The 18,903-nt window shown below is 39.4% G+C and overlaps 1 protein-coding gene across 4 annotated transcripts in view; it reads left to right on the forward strand.

The window, feature by feature from the left end:
* Positions 1-18,903, forward strand: part of LOC126188981 (uncharacterized) — a 104,530-nt gene that overhangs the window by 45,118 nt on the left and 40,509 nt on the right. For all 4 annotated transcript variants that reach the window (XM_049930772.1, XM_049930770.1, XM_049930773.1 and 1 more), the window contains exons 7-8: positions 7,298-7,399; positions 14,065-14,139. In XM_049930772.1, coding sequence (XP_049786729.1) covers positions 7,298-7,399; positions 14,065-14,139 — 177 coding nt within the window. The remainder of the gene's footprint in view (positions 1-7,297; positions 7,400-14,064; positions 14,140-18,903) is intronic.

Raw genomic sequence — 18,903 nt, forward strand, 5'->3', positions numbered from 1 at the left:
GGATGTATCTTCCTGCTGCCAGTGAATTGTGTAATTTTCTGACAAATCTTATGTATGAATTTATTAACTGTTCACGAGGATGAGCCCTGGTTTGGGCAGATAGAGAATAGAGAATGCCAGGACAGAAATAAAAAAAACAGATAGAAGGCTGACAGTGAGACTGAGAGCAAGATTGAGTCAAATACCTGGAAAGATGAAGTAGTCAGTAAAATTAGTAATACCATGAATGACTACCAGAGTAAAAAGACAGTAAGGACCTATTCAAATCAGGAGTGACCTCTGACAGTAGTAACTGTGGTTATGTTAAGGTAACACTTGTAGTGTCTCTCAGTGTTCCCTTTCTTGTTTTTAATTTTTCCTCATTACTCCTAGTTCATGGGGAGAAATTAGTGCCTGTATACTAACTTGACCAATGAAAGCTTAAGACAAATTAAGACCAGGGCCAGTTTAAGGCCCAAATGACTCGGACATCTGCTTGGGACACCAAGCTGAAAGGCTTATCAGAGGTGCAAATTTTATGTGCAGACTGTATTGTAATTAATACTAAAAACAGACACAGGTGAAAGTATATGATAACAGATTTAAAAATTTTCAGTAAACAAGGGTCCACAAATGAGACAACTAATGTCTGAGGTAGGAAAGGGCAGGATGTGAAATGGATATACCATTTGTGTGAAAAAATGTTCTCAAACCAACCCTGGTAAAGACATTCTTTTCATGTGTTAATTAAGAGAGAGAGAGGGGGGGGGGGGAGGGGGAGAGAGGTAATTTCCTGGACAAGATTTAATGCACATTGTCAACTGGCAACAGTTTTTCCTGGGCACTGTCTGTTTGTATTTAGTGATAAGTTACATGACAAATGTGGCAGCACATGGTTTTGAATTTGACATGCTTCGTCAATAGCACAAATACAATTTGTGGGTGTTTTTGCTTCGACTGTATATGGACAGAATGTTTATTTTAGGTGTGATTAGCTCTGCCATACTAGTACAACATGCTTATTTCTCTCTCTTAATGATGAAAGATGTTACAAAAAAGTTGTTTCCTGTGGTATTTTTGTTCTACCTGCATTTACACTATGTTGTAACATGTTTGTTAGTTATTTGCCTTGTTCTATATATTATATTTGAGGAGTAATTGCTCCTGTTATAATGTGGAATGAGTCCATGTACCACTGTAATACATTTTTTAGGAAAAAAATGCAAACATGTTGACCATTTACATGATAGAACACATTTCAGAAATTCTTGAGCACAGTGGGAAGTGATGTTAAGCAGACATTATTTCAGTTTTTATTTGAAATTAATTTGTATTATCTGTTAGATAAAGCTCGGTTACCGCTCGGTATGTGGTCAGAGTTTTGTTCACTAAATTGCTTACTCCTCTCTGTGCAACACTAATGCTGGGTGCTGGCTGGTTTTTAAATTCTTCCTCTTTCTAGAATTATATTTATGAGAATTGCTGTGAGTGTTATCAGTACACCCAACTATTTAGAGTTGTACACAAGAACACCACATACCATCTTCAGTACGTGCTTCTGTACCACAAACCGTTTCTTCCTCAATGAAAAGTTACACTAGAAAAAGATGCCATAGCTGATTAATGAATGAAAATGGGATAAGTAAGTCAATTCTACATTCAGATCTATGGAGTCAGTTATCTGTAATGCAGAAATGACAATCTATAACCTATGGCTAGCAGTTCAGGTTTTTTTTTATGATACTTTAAAAACACTTTCCATGTTGCACTGAAGCATCATTTAGTTCCTGTATGATGGATGTAGAGGATTTATGGGCAAGATTTAAACAGTTTGTAAATTGTGCTCTGGAGAAGTATGTGCTGAGTAAGTAGATTATGGATGGAAAAGATCCACTGTGATTTAACAATGAAATTCAGAAAATGCTGAGGAAGCAAAGGCTGTTGCACTCTCAGTTCAAAAGGGAAAGCACAAATGATGACAGGCAAAAGTTAGTAGTAATTTGTGCATCTCTAAAAAAATTTATGCACAAAGTATACAACATCGAATACCTTTATACCTTGGCAAAAGATCTTGCCAAGAATCTGAGAAAATTCTGGTCCTTCCTAAAACTGCTTAGTGGGTCTTAAGGCCTCTATCCAGTAACTTGTTGACCAGTCTGGTGTTGCAATAGAAGATAGCAAACAGAAAGCTGAAGTTTTCGGTTTTGTATTTAAAATAATGTTCATACAAGAGGAGAATCTTAACAGACATACTGTCATTTGACTATCTCACAGACTCCCTTATGGAGGACATAATAGTAAGTATCTCCAGCTTAGAGAAGCAACTGAAAGGGTTAAAAGCAAATATGTCTCCAGGTCTATAGGGAATTCTAATTTGCCTTTACAAAGAGTACTCTATGGCATTGGCCCCTTACGAAGCTTACATTTATTACTAATCTTTAGTAAGCACGAAATCTCGAGTTATTGGAAAAAAAGCATAGATGACTCCGGTATATAAGAAGGACAAAAGAATGGACCTACAAAATTACAGATTAGTATCCTTAACATCAGTTTGCTTGAAAATTATTGAACATATTCTCAGTTCAAATTTAATAAATTTCCTTGAGATGGAAACACTTCTGTCATGAATCAGCACAGGTTTAGAAAGCATCACTTGTGCGAAACTCGTCTTAACCTTTTCTCATGAGATAGCCTGCGCACTATGGATGAAGGGCAACAGGCAGATTCCATCTTCATAGATTTCCGACAAGCATTCAACATGGTGCCCCAACATGGTGCCCCACTGCAGACTGTTACCAAAGGTATGAACACATGGAATAGGTTCCCAAATACATGAGTATGGCTCGAAGACTTCTCAAGTAACAGAGCCCAGTATGTTGTATTCGACAGTGAACAAGGGTGTTGTCAGGAGTGCCCCATGCAAGTGTGATAGGTCCACTATCATTTTATATCTACTTAAATATAAATGATCTGTTGGACAGGGTCAGCACCAATCTGTGATCATTTGCTGATAATGCTGTGGTGTGCGGGAAGATGTCATTGTTGAGTGACTGGAGGAGGATAGAAGATGACTTAGACAAGATTTCTAGTTGGTGTGATGAACAGCAGCTAGATTTAAATGTAGAACAAACCTGTAATGGTTGAAAACAGCATTAGTAGTGTGCTGCTTGACACAGCCATGTCAATTGAGTATTGAGGCATAATGTTGCAAAGTGATATGTAATACACTCCTGGAAATGGAAAAAAGAACACATTGACACCGGTGTGTCAGACCCACCATACTTGCTCCGGACACTGCGAGAGGGCTGTACAAGCAATGATCACACGCACGGCACAGCGGACACACCAGGAACCGCGGTGTTGGCCGTTGAATGGCGCTAGCTGCGCAGCATTTGTGCACCGCCGCCGTCAGTGTCAGCCAGTTTGCCGTGGCATACGGAGCTCCATCGCAGTCTTTAACACTGGTAGCATGCCGCGACAGCGTGGACGTGAACCGTATGTGCAGTTGACGGACTTTGAGCGAGGGCGTATAGTGGGCATGCGGGAGGCCGGGTGGACGTACCGCCGAATTGCTCAACACGTGGGGCGTGAGGTCTCCACAGTACATCGATGTTGTCGCCAGTGGTCGGCGGAAGGTGCACGTGCCCGTCGACCTGGGACTGGACCGCAGCGACGCACGGATGCACGCCAAGACCGTAGGATCCTACGCAGTGCCGTAGGGGACCGCACTGCCACTTCCCAGCAAATTAGGGACACTGTTGCTCCTGGGGTATCGGCGAGGACCATTCGCAACCATCTCCATGAAGCTGGGCTACGGTCCCGCACACCGTTAGGCCGTCTTCCGCTCACGCCCCAACATCGTGCAGCCCGCCTCCAGTGGTGTCGCGACAGGCGTGAATGGAGGGACGAATGGAGACGTGTCGTCTTCAGCGATGAGAGTCGCTTCTGCCTTGGTGCCAATGATGGTCGTATGCGTGTTTGGCGCCGTGCAGGTGAGCGCCACAATCAGGACTGCATACGACCGAGGCACACAGGGCCAACACCCGGCATCATGGTGTGGGGAGCGATCTCCTACACTGGCCGTACACCACTGGTGATCATCGAGGGGACACTGAATAGTGCACAGTACATCCAAACCGTCATCGAACCCATCGTTCTACCATTCCTAGACCGGCAAGGGAACTTGCTGTTCCAACAGGACAATGCACGTCCACATGTATCCCGTGCCACCCAACGTGCTCTAGAAGGTGTAAGTCAACTACCCTGGCCAGCAAGATCTCCGGATCTGTCCCCCATTGAGCATGTTTGGGACTGGATGAAGCGTCGTCTCACGCGGTCTGCACGTCCAGCACGAACGCTGGTCCAACTGAGGCGCCAGGTGGAAATGGCATGGCAAGCCGTTCCACAGGACTACATCCAGCATCTCTACGATCGTCTCCATGGGAGAATAGCAGCCTGCATTGCTGCGAAAGGTGTATATACACTGTACTAGTGCCGACATTGTGCATGCTCTGTTGCCTGTGTCTATGTGCCTGTGGTTCTGTCAGTGTGATCATGTGATGTATCTGACCCCAGGAATGTGTCAATAAAGTTTCCACTTCCTGGGACAATGAATTCACGGTGTTCTCATTTCAATTTCCAGGAGTGTAGAATGGGCATATAAGGATTGTAGTAAGGAAAGTGAGTGGTTGACTTGAGTTCATGGGGAGAATTTTAGGAAAGTGTGGTTCATCTGTAAAGGGGACCACATATAGGACACTAGTGTGACTGATTCTTGAGTACTGTTTGACTGTTTGGGATCCACAACAGGTCAGATTGAAGGAAGATGTCGAAGCTATTCAGAGGCGAGCTGCTAGATTTATTACTAGTAGATTCGAACAACATGCAAGTATTATGGAGGTGTTTTGAGAATTCAAATGGGAAACTCTGTAGGGAAGGCAATGTTCTTTTGGAGGAACACTGTTGAGAAAATTTAGAGAACTGGCATTTGGAGCTGACTGCAGAACAGTTCTACTGCCACCAACATATGTTCAGCATAACTTATGAATATAAGATAAGAGAAATTAGGGCTCCTATTAAGGTATATAGAAACTTGTTTTACCCTCACTCTGCAAGTACACACCGTATGGTGGCTTATGGAGTAGATATATAGATGCAGAAGCAAGAGACTATATAATATAAAGTATAATATAAAAGTATATAATATAAAGTGAATATTATGAACCTTCAGAAGACAGATATTTTTGTTTAAAAATTACAAGAAAAATCAGTACAGACATTGTTATGGAAAAGTGTGAATGGCAGGACATGTAAAAAGTGGCTGTAAAGCTAAACTGAGGGACTAGTATATATATTTTATGTGCACTCATGAGCAGTAAACAAATAAAATTTAACTGGAACTATTGTCTTGCCACCCTTGATCCTACAGATTGGTGTGTTGAAGTTTTTGGCTTTTCTTTTTGGTGTGTTTCTTATTCCTTCTTTGGAAACTTACTCTTACAGTTGTGATTACAGTGAAATCCTTATTTTATGTTTTTGTGCGGTTCAGACTTAAAAAACCCAAATCAGAATTGAGTAAAAAGTTAAAATCCCCAAAATATTAGTAAAAACAGATGTAACTGCCATATATGATTAAAAATTATCATCATCTCCAATACATTGTACAAAATCTGTGTAAGTGAAGAAAACTAAATGTTCAATACAATCATTATATAGTAATTCGTGATAATGAATGTCATCAGTTCTTAAAAAATCATAGACATGTAATGGCAAATAAAAACTCATCAGTAAATTGAAATTGGTACCTGGGTACAAGATAATTGAGCTATTTACGAACATGCTGACTACAAATCATATGTTAAAATTGTTTTTGAGAGATCTTTCCATTGTACTCACCCAGAAAAGAGCAAATATTGATCAACATGGTGAATTAAACTGAAAACTGTGAAGTGCAGTGAAAGGCATCAGAATCTAACATGTGGGAGTGTTTGTTTTTTGTTGTCTAGCCAATAGCAGTGCAGCATGCTTTGGTGATATTAATGCATTGACCCCTAGTGTATCCAGCATGCGAGCTCACTTCACATGTGTTAAAAAACCCTTTTATACAGTCAACTCCCTTGTCTCAATTCCTGTGAAAAGTTCTTGCTACAACTGAAATTCTCCTGTCATTAACACATCCATAAACATCAGCTCAGCACTATTGCAATTGGCAAATTGATAGTCTTGTTTCTGGTCACCTTCACGGTGTCACTTTGTCACGATTACATCAGTTCCTGCAAAAAGTAGTGTGAAATATACTTGATATGACCTATCACATTCTTCGAGACTGAGTGTTTGAATTTAAAAGATTGATGATTGAAATTGTTGCTGAATACAGTACATTGGAAATACACGCAAAAAGACAAGACTGAATTATAACTGGCACAATAAAAAGTGGTAGCTGGGCCCTTTTGCCACGAATTGGCTCAGTCCGAAACACTTCACATTGACTGTCCTGTTTTTTCATTGCTGCTGCTGTCTAGCAGTAGTTGTATCATAATTGCACAGTAAAGCTAAATGTTGCAAGTGTGAACCATCTGTCTTTTGTGCCACTTATAACTCCTTCAGTCACATCAAATGTAAATAGGATGAAGTAAAGTGAGGTGTCAAGTAAGAACATAGAATTGAGGTAAACTTTATTAGGAAGACACGCAAAATTGTGTAATTTTCAGCATTGATCTTATGGGTTTTCCACAGGTGATATGAATTTATCGTGTAGACTCTCAAAAAACCTAAAATTGGAGAATGTAAAATCGAAGTTCCACTGTAATGTGTGTTGAGTTTGCCACCTAGATGTTCCCATAGTGACTGAGGTCAATATCCCCATTCATAATTTGTCATATTTTAAAAATTGTTTTAGTGTATGGTACAATATATGTACTTAAGACTATTGTCAAAGTGGCTGATGAGAGTTGCAGAATAAAAGAAACTCAGATGACATCAATAACTCTTTGGCTGATTTCTTCCAATCTTTAGCAACCAGAGAACAGTCCGTTTGAGGCATCTATGTCTATGAAAGAACAAGTGACTAGAATTACCTATCACTGAAATGACAGGAGGGGCTTTGAAAGCATCTTGTAAATGATACATTAGATACTTTAAATATTACATAATCCACAACTAACACTTATTGCAATCAGAATCTGGGCGGTACCAGTCAACATCATTTGCTTTCTATTGACTCAGCCACTTCCAACAAGAGTCTTCTTGAAGTGCAAGATTAATGTATGATGTAATTATTTCCTGTAATCATATTTGGTTATACAAATCTTGTTAACAGGTGAAGTTCTGAAAACTGAGCGACCTTTATCAGGACCTGTTAACATGCGGCCACCACCTTATAGCAGCTGTGGAGGATCACCACTTCTAACAAGACATACAGGTAATGAATTATATTTGTGAATGAATCTGAGCTTACTTGAACAGCTTTATTTTATGACTAGAGAAACCTCGCATTGCTCGGGTTATTTATTTATTCCAATCTTCTACTAGTGTATTTCCTGCTCTCCCCTTTCTCTGTTTATCTCCTCCTCTTCCCTTTCTCCATCCTTTTCCTTCTCTGTCTGTTCATCTCCTCCTCCCTTTTGTAGTGCGTGGAGTAAGTTGAGAATGTGAGTCTGCTGAGGCCTGCTTGGGGTAAGACTGCACAGCCATGTTAATTTCTGTGTTCTTGGTTGCTTAGGGGTTAGAACGACTTCCTAGTAAGCAGGAGATCCTGTGTTCAAATCCTGGTCGGGCACACATTTTCAACTCTCCCTGTTGATTCTGTCAATCTCCCATACATAGCTGATGTTTGTAATTCTTTGAAATTTCATTCTTCACAGCTGTCATGCTCCACCATTTTGTCTGTTCTTTCTGACATGTCTGAAAGAACAGGTACCATACACTTATCCTCCCTACCTCACTGCCTGTTTCCTCCTCCTCCTGTCTTTTCCCAATTTCTCCTCTTCTCTTTCTCTACTTCCTCCTCCCCTCTCTCCTCATTTGTTCACTTCCTCCTCCTGAATCTCTCTGCCTGTCTCCTCCTTCCACTGTCTCTGCCCAATTCCTTCTTTTCTCGTATCCCTGTCTTTTCCTTCTTCCCATAACACTGTCCTCTCTTCCTTCTCCTGTCTGTGCTTATCTCCTCCTCCTCCTTGTTGTTTCTTTGTCCTCTTATCTTCCTTTTCTCTCCACATTATCACACTCGTCCCAATCGGAGGTTGGTGGTTCTTACCTCTACAGTATTTCTTTCCAGACTGTAACAAGTATGTGTGCTGAATTTGCTTGAAATCATTCCAGGGCATTAGGATGAGCTTTTTACCTCTGGCTTTGCTTGCTGCATATTTGTGCAAATTTTCATTTGTATGTCTAGTGAATTCCATCCTGCATTTTCATGCAGCTTAATGTTTGTGATGTCATATCTGCTGAATTATGTCTGTACAATGATATAATTTTGCAGGTACACCCAGTGGTATATGTGCCTACTGCCTGCAAAATGTGTTTGAATAGAGTTAATAATAAAGAAGTAATAAATTAAAACATAATGCTTGATGCAACAGTTTCTCATGCATCTCTGTGTTTATGATGCTACATCTCCTGAACTGTGACAAAATTATAAATTTGTGTAGGAACCCCCATGAACCATGGACCTTGCCGTTGATTGGGAGGCTTGCGTGTCTCAGTGATACAGATGGCCGTACCGTAAGTGCAACCACAACAGAGGGGTATCTGTTGCGAGGCCAGACAAACGTGTGGTTCCTGAAGAGGGGCAGCAGCCTTTTCAGTAGTTGCAGGGGCAACAGTCTGGATGATTGAATGATCTGCCTTGCAACACTAACCAAAACGGCCTTGCTGTGCTGGTACTGCGAATGGCTGAAAGCAAGGGGAAACTACAGCCGTAATTTTTCCCAAGGGCATGCAGCTTTACTGTATAGTTAAATGATGATGGCGTCCTCTTGGGTAAAATATTCCGGAGGTAAAATAGTCCCCCATTCGGATCTCCGGGCGGGGACTACTCAGGAGGACGTCGTTATCAGGAGAAAGAAAACTGGCGTTCTACGGATCAGAGCGTGGAATGTCAGATCCCTTAATCGGGCAAGTAGGTTAGAAAATTTAAAAAGGGAAATGGATAGGTTGAAGTTAGATATAGTGGGAATTAGTGAAGTTTGGTGGCAGGAGGAACAAGACTTTTGGTCAGGTGAATACAGGTTTATAAATACAAAATCAAATAGGGGTAATGCAGGAGTAGGTTTAATAATGAATAAAAAAAATAGGAGTGCGGGTAAGCTACTACCAACAGCATAGTGAACGCATTATTGTGGCCAATATAGACACGAAGCCAATGCCTACTGCAGTAGTACAAGTTTATATGCCAACTAGCTCTGCAGATGATGAAGAAATTGATGAAATGTATGATGAGATAAAAGAAATTATTCAGGTAGTCAAGGGAGATGAAAATTTAATAGTCATGGGTGACTGGAATTCGAGAGTAGGAAAAGGGAGAGAAGGAAACATAGTGGGTGAATATGGATTGGGGGCGAGAAATGAAAGAGGAAGCCATCTGGTAGAGTTTTGCACAGGGCATAACTTAATTATAGCTAACACTTGGTTCAAGAATCATAAAAGAAGGTTGTATACGTGGAAGAATCCTGGAAATACTAGAAGGTATCAGATAGATTATATAATGGTAAGACAGAGATTTAGGAACCAGGTTTTAAATTGTAAGACATTTCCAGGGGCAGATGTGGACTCTGACCACAATCTATTGGTTATGAACTGTAGATTAAAACTGAAGAAACCGCAAAAAGGTGGGAATTTAAGGAGATGGGACCTGGATAGACTGACCAAACCAGAGGTTGTACAGAGTTTCAGGGAGAGCATAAGGGAACAATTGACAGGAATGGGGGAAAGACATACAGTAGAAGAAGAATGGGTAGCTCTGAGGGATGAAGTAGTGAAGGCAGCAGAGGATCAAGTAGGTAAAAAGAAGAGGGCTAGTAGAAATCCTTGGGTAACAGAAGAAATATTGAATTTAATTGATGAAAGGAGAAAATATAAAAACGCAGTAAATGAAGCAGGCAAAAGGGAATACAAACGTCTCAAAAATGAGATCGACAGGAAGTGCAAAATGGCTAAGCAGGGATGGCTAGAGGACATATGTAAGGATGTAGAGGCTTATCTCACTAGTGTTAAGACAGATACTGCCTACAGGAAAATTAAAGAGACCTTTGGAGAAAAGAGAGCCACTTGTCTGAATATCAAGAGCTCAGATAGACACCCAGTTCTAAGCAAAGAAGGGAAAGCAGAAAGGTGGAAGGAGTATATAGAGGGTCTATACAAAGGTGATGTACTTGAGGACAATATTATGGAAATGGAAGAGGATGTAGAAGAAGATGAAATGGGAGATACGATACTGCCTGAAGAGTTTGACACAGCACTGAAAGACCTGAGTCGAAACAACGCCCCGGGAGTAGACAACATTCCATTGGAACTACTGACGGCCTTGGGAGAGCCAGTCCTGACAAAACTCTACCATCTTGTCAGCAAGATGTATGAAACAGGCGAAATACCCTCAGACTTCAAGAAGAATATAATAATTCCAATCCCAAAGAAAGCAGGTGTTGACAGATGTGAAAATTACCGAACTATCAGTTTAATAAATCACAGCTGCAAAATACTAACGCGTATTCTTTACAGACGAATGGAAAAACTGGTAGAAGCCGACCTCGGCAAAGATCAGTTTGGATTTCGCAGAAATGTTGGAACACGTGAGGCAATACTGACCCTACGACTTATCTTAGAAAATAGATTAAGGAAAGGCAAACCTACGTTTCTAGCATTTGTAGACTTAGAGAAAGCTTTTGACAATGTTGACTGGAATACTCTCTTTCAAATTCTGAAGGTGGCAGGGGTAAAATACAGAGAGCGATAGGCTATTTACAATTGGTACAGAAACCAGATGGCAGTTATAAGAGTCGAGGGGCATGAAAGGGAAGCAGCGGTTGGGAAGGGAGTGAGACAGGGTTGTAGCCTGTCCCCAATGTTATTCAATCTGTATATTGAGCAAGCAGTAAAGGAAACAAAAGAAAAATTCGGAGTAGGTATTAAAGTCCATGGAGAAGAAATAAAAACGTTGGGGTAACTGATGACATTGTAATTCTGTCAGAGACAGCAAAGGACTTGGAAGAGCAGTTGAACGGAATGGACAGTGTCTTGAAAGGAGGATATAAGATGAACATCAACAAAAGCAAAACGAGGATAATGGAATGAAGTCAAATTAAGTCGGATGATGCTGAGGGAATTAGATTAGGAAATGGGACGCTTAAAGTAGTAAAGGAGTTTTGCTATTTGGGAAACAAAATAACTGGTGATGGTCGAAGTAGAGAGGATATACAATGTAGAGTGGCAATGGCAAGGAAAGCGTTTCTGAGGAAGCGAAATTTGTTAACATCGAGTATAGATTTAAGTGTCAGGAAGACTTTTCTGAAAGTATTTGTATGGAGTGTAGTCATGTATGGAAGTGAAACATGGACGATAAATAGTTTGGACAAGCAGAGAATAGAAGCTTTCGAAGTGTGGTGCTACAGAAGAATGCTGAAGATTAAATGGGTAGATCGCATAACTAATGAGGAGGTATTGAATAGAATTGGGGAGAAGAGGAGTTTGTGGCATAACTTGACAAGAAGAAGGGACCGGTTGGTAGGACATGTTCTGAGGCATCAAGGGATCACAAATTTAGCATTGGAGGGCAGCGTGGAGGGTAAAAATCCTAGAGGGAGACCAAGAGATGAATACACTAAGCAGATTCAGAAGGATGTAGGTTGCAGTAAGTACTGGGAGATGAAGGATCTCGCACAGGATAGAGTAGCATGGAGAGCTGCATCAAACCGGTCTCAGGACTGAAGACAACAACAACAACAACAGGAACATTGAGCAGCATATGTGGATGCTGTCTGCAAAATGTGTTGTCAGTTGAGTTAGTAGCAACAGGATAATAAATGTAAACATATTGCATGATGTGGTAGTTTTTCACACAGTCATTGCTTATGATGTTGTTATCTCCTGAAGTAAATGCTGTACAGTGAAGCACCTTTTGTGGTACATTCAGTGGTATATGTGAATACTGTCTGCAAAATGTGTAACAAGTACAGCTAGTAGTAAAGAAGCAATAAATTGAAACGTCACACTTCTTGTGGCAGTTTTACTGCATGAACAGTGAAAACATATTAGGTTATAAACATTATTCCATTGGTCATTTTGTGGGTGTTGTCAGTGAGGAAAAGTGACATAAAGGTTTGAAGTTATGTGTAAAGTTTGTTGCTTGTCCCTAATGCTCTCACTTTCAAATACTGGATGACTAAAGTATGGATATTCTCGTTTTGTGGGCTACACTATTTCTTCACCCCTAACCACCCCTTTGATAGGTGGGTGGTTTTTACCCCCACAGTGACTCTTTACAGAGAGAGTAAATGATATGTGATCCTAGTTTGGTTGAAATTGATCCAGTGGTTTAGGTGGTGATGTGGAACTTACATACATATACATACATACATACATATCTAAAAAGAAAGATGATGAAACTTACCAAACAAAAGCACTGGCAGGTCGATAGACACACAAACAAACACAAACATACACACAATATTCTAGCTTTCGCAACCGACGGTTGCCTCATCAGGAAAGAGGGAAGGAGAGGGAAAGACAAAAGGATTTGGGTTTTAAGGGAGAGGGTAAGGAGTCATTCCAATCCCGGGAGCGGAAAGACTTACCTTAGGAGGAAAAAAGGACAGGTATACACTTGCACACACACACATATCCATCTGCATATACACAGACACAAGCAGACATTTGTAAAGGCAAAACTCTTTGCCTTGTGTCTGCTTGTGTCTGTGTATATGCGGATGGATATGTGTGTGTGTGTGCGAGTGTATACCTGTCCCTTTTTTCCCCCTAAGGTAATTCTTTCCGCTCCCGGGATTGGAATGACTCCTTACCCTCTCCCTTAAAACCCAAATCCTTTTGTCTTTCCCTCTCCTTCCCTCTTTCCTGACGAGGCAACCGTTGGTTGCGAAAGCTAGAATTTTGTGTGTATGTTTGTGTTTGTTTGTGTGTCTATCGACCTGCCAGCGCTTTTGTTTGGTAAGTTTCATCATCTTTCTTTTTAGATATATTTTTCCCACGTGGAATGTTTCCCTCTATTATATACATACATACATATGTATGTTCAACGATTTTTATAATTTGTATGGATTTTACTGGCCAATGGAACAGATCTTTCCTGGATTAGTGGATCTAGTTTCTTTTAATCAATGTATACTGATTTAATCACCTAGTTCTTCTTCGTATCATGTGTAACAGAACAAAATATAACAGTCCATCTCTCTGGTAGAACTGGACTGTGCTTACGAATGACACGCTGTGGAGATGGGCTGATACATGCTTCACAACTTGAAAATAGATTCCTAAATATAAAAATAAGAAGTAAGATTAAGAGAAGACAAGTACTAGAAATAAGAAAATCTGTTAAAAGGTCTTCACTAAGGGAGACACATGATGTGGAAATGAACATGAAGTAATAATGGCAGACTAGCAAAACACACATGTTTGGAGTGTTGGGACATGAAAACTACAAATAAACTGTCTGCACTGGAAGAACACAACGTGTCTGCTTATGAGCATACTATGAAACATATCAGTGTCATCTTGGGTGTTGAATTAACCGCTCGTGGTATTTGGGTGCATCTTCCCCTTTACCACAAAACGTTTACTGGACTCTACACCTGGGAACCAGCACTCCTGTATACACTTGACTCTTGCCATCTGTGTGGTCTGAAGTTTCACTGGCTTCTGGTCTGAAGTTCCATTGGCTTTTCTTTCCCATCATCATTCTGTTTCACAACCTTCCTTCATCCTTTGTGCTATTTATCAGCAGTATTTCTCTGTATTGCATTTTCTGTATTGCACTAATGAATGTTTTTACTTAAATTTTTGCCACAAATTTGTGTTTAGCTTCATACCTTACAGAACAATTACAACATTCCTATTAGAAATCATTAACTTTTGTAGGTGAATCAGAGTACTATTGTGGCAGCGTGTGGCATACTGATCACAAGATGAGTGGCAGCAGCTACCATGATAAAGGTGTGTATTTTTGAAATGAACTAAAACAATAAACAGGTTTTTTTGATGAGTCATTTACTATTCCAAGTTTTCAATTATGATTTTTATTTGTTGACACTAAGATTTCACAATTTTAGTTGTAAAATATATTAGTAATTGCATACTAAGCATGGGAAAGGGGGTGGGAGGGGGGGGGGGAGAGAGAGAGAGAGAGAGAGAGAGAGAGAGAGAGAGAGAGAGAGATTGGTGGGGACTATAAAGTAAGTATATGAATTTTTTGCTTTTACATTGTGTGATTAGCAAATGAACCGCTTACTTCAAAGTTGTCATCCTCTGTTATGCCGCAGGTCTATCAATTTTTGTTCAGGACAGTGAAATTGCTGGTACTCAATAAAGGTACGAGAAATTTGATACATATAATGGCATTATAATTTTTTCTGACAGCAGTTTGGTTACAGTTAACTGCATGACCTCGTTGTTTTTAGCCCTAAATCATGGTGAATAAATCCCATACCTATTGTAAATGTGGTGCAAATCAAGAAGCTGACATTTTCTGAAATTAAGCAAGTTAAATAGTCACTTAATGTAATCTGTGTTAAATCACCATGATGGACGTATACTAAGTAGTAGTTTAAGCAGGTGTATTGTGTGAACGTATTCTCTTACAGACTCATTCTTTTCTAATTTAGTTTCATTTCTGAAGGGTGCATCATAACTGTAGCATGAAGTGTAACTAATTATCTCCAGAATTCATGTTGGATGTTAACAATTGATTGGTCTTATATGTCACAAGTATTGGGAAAAAAACAAACAAAAAAACAAAAATGACCATACATCTGTTCCTATAGTTGTTTCACTGTGTTCACCATGTCTCTTATGTAGTTTTGATGCTGAAGTAAACTTGCAATTTTGCAGAAGTGATAGGAATCAATTATGTTTGGGGGAAAATGAAATAAGAGAGATTTGTATGAAAACAATTTGGCAGAGAACCTAAGTATTTAAGATAAACAGGACTGTCGGAAGACATGGGGAAGGTAAGAGGCGGTTACACTAAGGAAGAAAGGGAGAAGGAAAGGAAAGAAAAGGAAAAATCCAGATAAGTGTGAGTAGAACAGGAATCAAGTATCTCTAAGATCTCTGCCTGTTACTGGTATTGAAACTGGCAAGATGTCAGTCCCAGGAATTCCAAGACTTTCAAGAATGACAAAAAACATTTCTTTTGTGGGATACAATTACAAATTAACAGTCTTCATATTTTTTCCTCTGCTTTTATTGTGAAAGCTTGCTGCTTGCCAAATTTGATGGTTCTAGGTCAATGGGAAGTATACTACAGGTTTTGATGAGCAAGTTTGTGAGTATCAAGATGTGTGACAACAGGGTAACAATTATTGAACTATATGAAATAAAATCGTCATAACTTCTGAATGGTTTGTGTTAGAATGTTCAAACTGCACAGTTAGCTGGGGGACATGATGGAAATTACGATGCGCATGTATTGTTTGATTTAGCTATGAAGCCCATTTTCATTTGGATGGTTTCATCAAAAAGCAAAATTGGCGTATTTGGTGAGACACATTTCATGATTGAGAAGTTTTTTCATCCTCAATGGGTGGCTGTGTGGTGTGCAATGTTCAGTCATGGAATAACTGGTGCAATATTCCTTGATGTCACAGTGACCACCAAACAGAATGTGAAGGTTTTGGAAGATGATTTTATCCCCATTATCCAAAGTGACCCTAATTTTGACAAGATGTGTTTCAAGAAAGATGTAGCTTGACCCTATTGAAGCAGGAGTGTTTGATGGTGTCTTGGAGGAGCACTTTGGGATCCAGGTTCTGGCTCTGGGGTACGCAGAAGCCACTGGCATGGGCCTCGATTGGCTGCCACATTCTCCAAATCTGAACACAGATGACTCCTTTTTGTGGGACTATATTGAAGACATGGTGTACAGCAATAATTCCAAAACCATTGCTGAGCTGAAAAGAGCCATTCAGGAGGTCATCGGCAGCCTCGATGTTCTGACACTTCCCTGGCTCATGCAGAATTTTGCTATTTGTCCGTGCCACATCACTGCCAATTATGGCAGGCATATCGAACATGTCATAACCTAAATCTGAATATCTGTAGTGACATTTACATATTGAATAAAGTGTGTGCACGTTGTAGTTTCTAACTAATTTACATTTTTTCATATAGTTCAGTAATTTTCATCCTGTAAATGGCTTTATCTTTTGAATATATTGACCTAAAAACTTAAAATTTTTACACTGCAGAGAGACCATAGTTCTTCATATGTGACATAAATCTTGACTTAATACATCTTCCAGTTCATAAGAAAAAGGTATGGAACCTAAAAAGAGGGCAATGTATGCAGTGAAATATTTAATGTACACATATTATACTTCATTACTTTTCCCTTCCTTTTTTATTGTTTGTTTTTGTTATGATTCACTGCTTAGATTTTCCTTACATTTTCTTTTTTTACAGTCATCACTCATTATCCATCTATGATGGAGAACAACCAAAATGTGTTTACTCTTCTCTTCTTTATCTCCTTTCATCATATATTTTCTTGACACTGTATCACTTTTAGACCTATGTGTATTTATAGGTATGTTTATCCTTTTGACTGCTTTAGATGAGTTAACTCCTCATACTCTGCCAGCTCCTGCACTTCCTAGGAGCTGTTGATGAGTTTAAATGCAACCTCAGAATTTTCATGGAGAGCAGTTGATGAATTAACATGGGCGTCATTGCCAATCCCTGAGTCACCATTCAGGCACCTGTGTGTTGTTGAAGAATTAAACCATACAGCAGATTTTCCACCTCATATCTCAGTATCTCTTTCTCCACCTCAGATCTCAGTGTCTCTTCACAGTTCTGGTCACTAAGCATTGTTTGAGTACTTCATCTATTGTGATCGTGTTTTTCTACATCTGCATGATTACTCTGCAATTTACAATTAAGTGTCTGACAGAGCTTTCATCGAACCATCTTCAAGCTATTTCTGATCTTCAAGCTATTTCTGTATCTCTTGAACAATGTGCAGGAAAAACGAGCACTTAAATCTTTCTGTGTGTGGTCTGATTTCTCTTAGTTTATTATGATGATGTTTTCTCCGTATGTAGGAGGGCACCAATGAAATATTTTTGCAATCGGAGGAGAAAGTTGGTGATTAAAATTTCATGAGAAGGTGCTGCCACAACGAAAAACACCTTCGCTTTAATGATTGTCACTTGGATTCATGTATCATGTCTGTGGCACCCTCTCCCCTGTTTAGTGATAGTATGAAAAGAGCTGCCCTTCTTTGAACTTTTTCGATGTCTTGTGTTAGTCCCATCTGAAGCTGATCCCACATTGCACAGCAAAATTCCAGAAGAGGGTGGACAAACATGGTGTAAGCCGTACCTTTAATAGAACTGTTGCACTTTCTAAGTGTTCTGCCAATAAATTGCAGTCTTTGACATTATCTATGTGACCATGATTGCAATCCCTAAATATTTAGTTGAATTTACAGCCTTTAGATTTTTTTGTGATTTATAGCGTAACAGAAATTTAGCAGATTTCTTTTACTACTCATATGGATGTTTTTTCACACTTTTCATTATTTAGAATCAATTGCCACTTTTTGCGCCATGCAGATATCCACTTCTTGCACTATACAGATATCTTGTTGAAATAATTTTGCAGTTGGTTTTGATCATCTGATGACTTCACAAGACGATAATTGACAGCATCATTTGCAAACAATCTAAGAGGGCTGCTTAGTGTGTACCCTACATCATTTATGTAAATCAAGAACAGCAGAGGGCCTATGAAGTTTCTTTGGGGAACACATGGTATTACTTATGTTTTACTCAGTGACTTTGCATCAGTTACTACAAGCTGTGACCTTTCTGGCAGAAAGTCATGAATCCAATTGCACAACTGAGGCAATACCCCACAGACATGCTATTTGATTAAAAGTCACTTGTGAGGAATGGTGTCAAAAGCATTCTGGAAATCTGAAAATATGGAATCATTTTGACATCCCCTGTTGATACGACTCATTACTTTGTGAGAATAAACAGCTAGTTTGTTTCACAAGATCATATTTTCTGACTCCATCCTGATTATTTGTCAATAAATCATTTTCTGTGAGGTAATTCATAATGTTTGAACACAGTACATGCTCCACAAGCCTACTGAAAATCGATGTTAGTGATATGGGTTTGTACTTCAGCAAATTACTCCTATTTTCTTTTTGGGTATTGGTATGACTTATGGAACTTTTCATTCTGTAGGTACGGATCTTTCGATGAGTGAGTGGTTGTATTTGATTGTTAAGTATGGAACTATGGTATTAGCAAACTCTGAACAGAATCTGCTTATATACAATGTGGATGAGACACCTTGCCTTTATTAAGTGATTTAAGCTGCTTTGCTACACCTGAAATAGTAACTTCTAACACTAAGTTAACATAAGTTGGCAGTTGTTCTAGATTTGAATTCTGGAATATTTACGTTGTCTTCCTTTGTGCACTTTACGTAGGTTTCTACCTCACTGCTTATCAGGATTGGCATCAGTGTTTTTCTCATCATTTTTTCCATCAATAAAAATGATAAGTGGTTGCACTGAGCAAAAGATCATGGAATTATGAAAAGTGATAGTGAGGATAAATTTTTAAATTTGAATGTTAGAGATAACTCTTGCTTCAATTCTGAAAAAGAAAGTCTGTCAGCAGGTGTAACACTACAGACTTCCTTAGTAAGAAACAAAAAATCAGTGACAAATTTGATTGGGAA

Source organism: Schistocerca cancellata, chromosome 5 (genome assembly GCF_023864275.1).
Source record: "Schistocerca cancellata isolate TAMUIC-IGC-003103 chromosome 5, iqSchCanc2.1, whole genome shotgun sequence".
In the NCBI taxonomy this organism is placed as follows: Eukaryota; Metazoa; Arthropoda; class Insecta; order Orthoptera; family Acrididae; genus Schistocerca; species Schistocerca cancellata.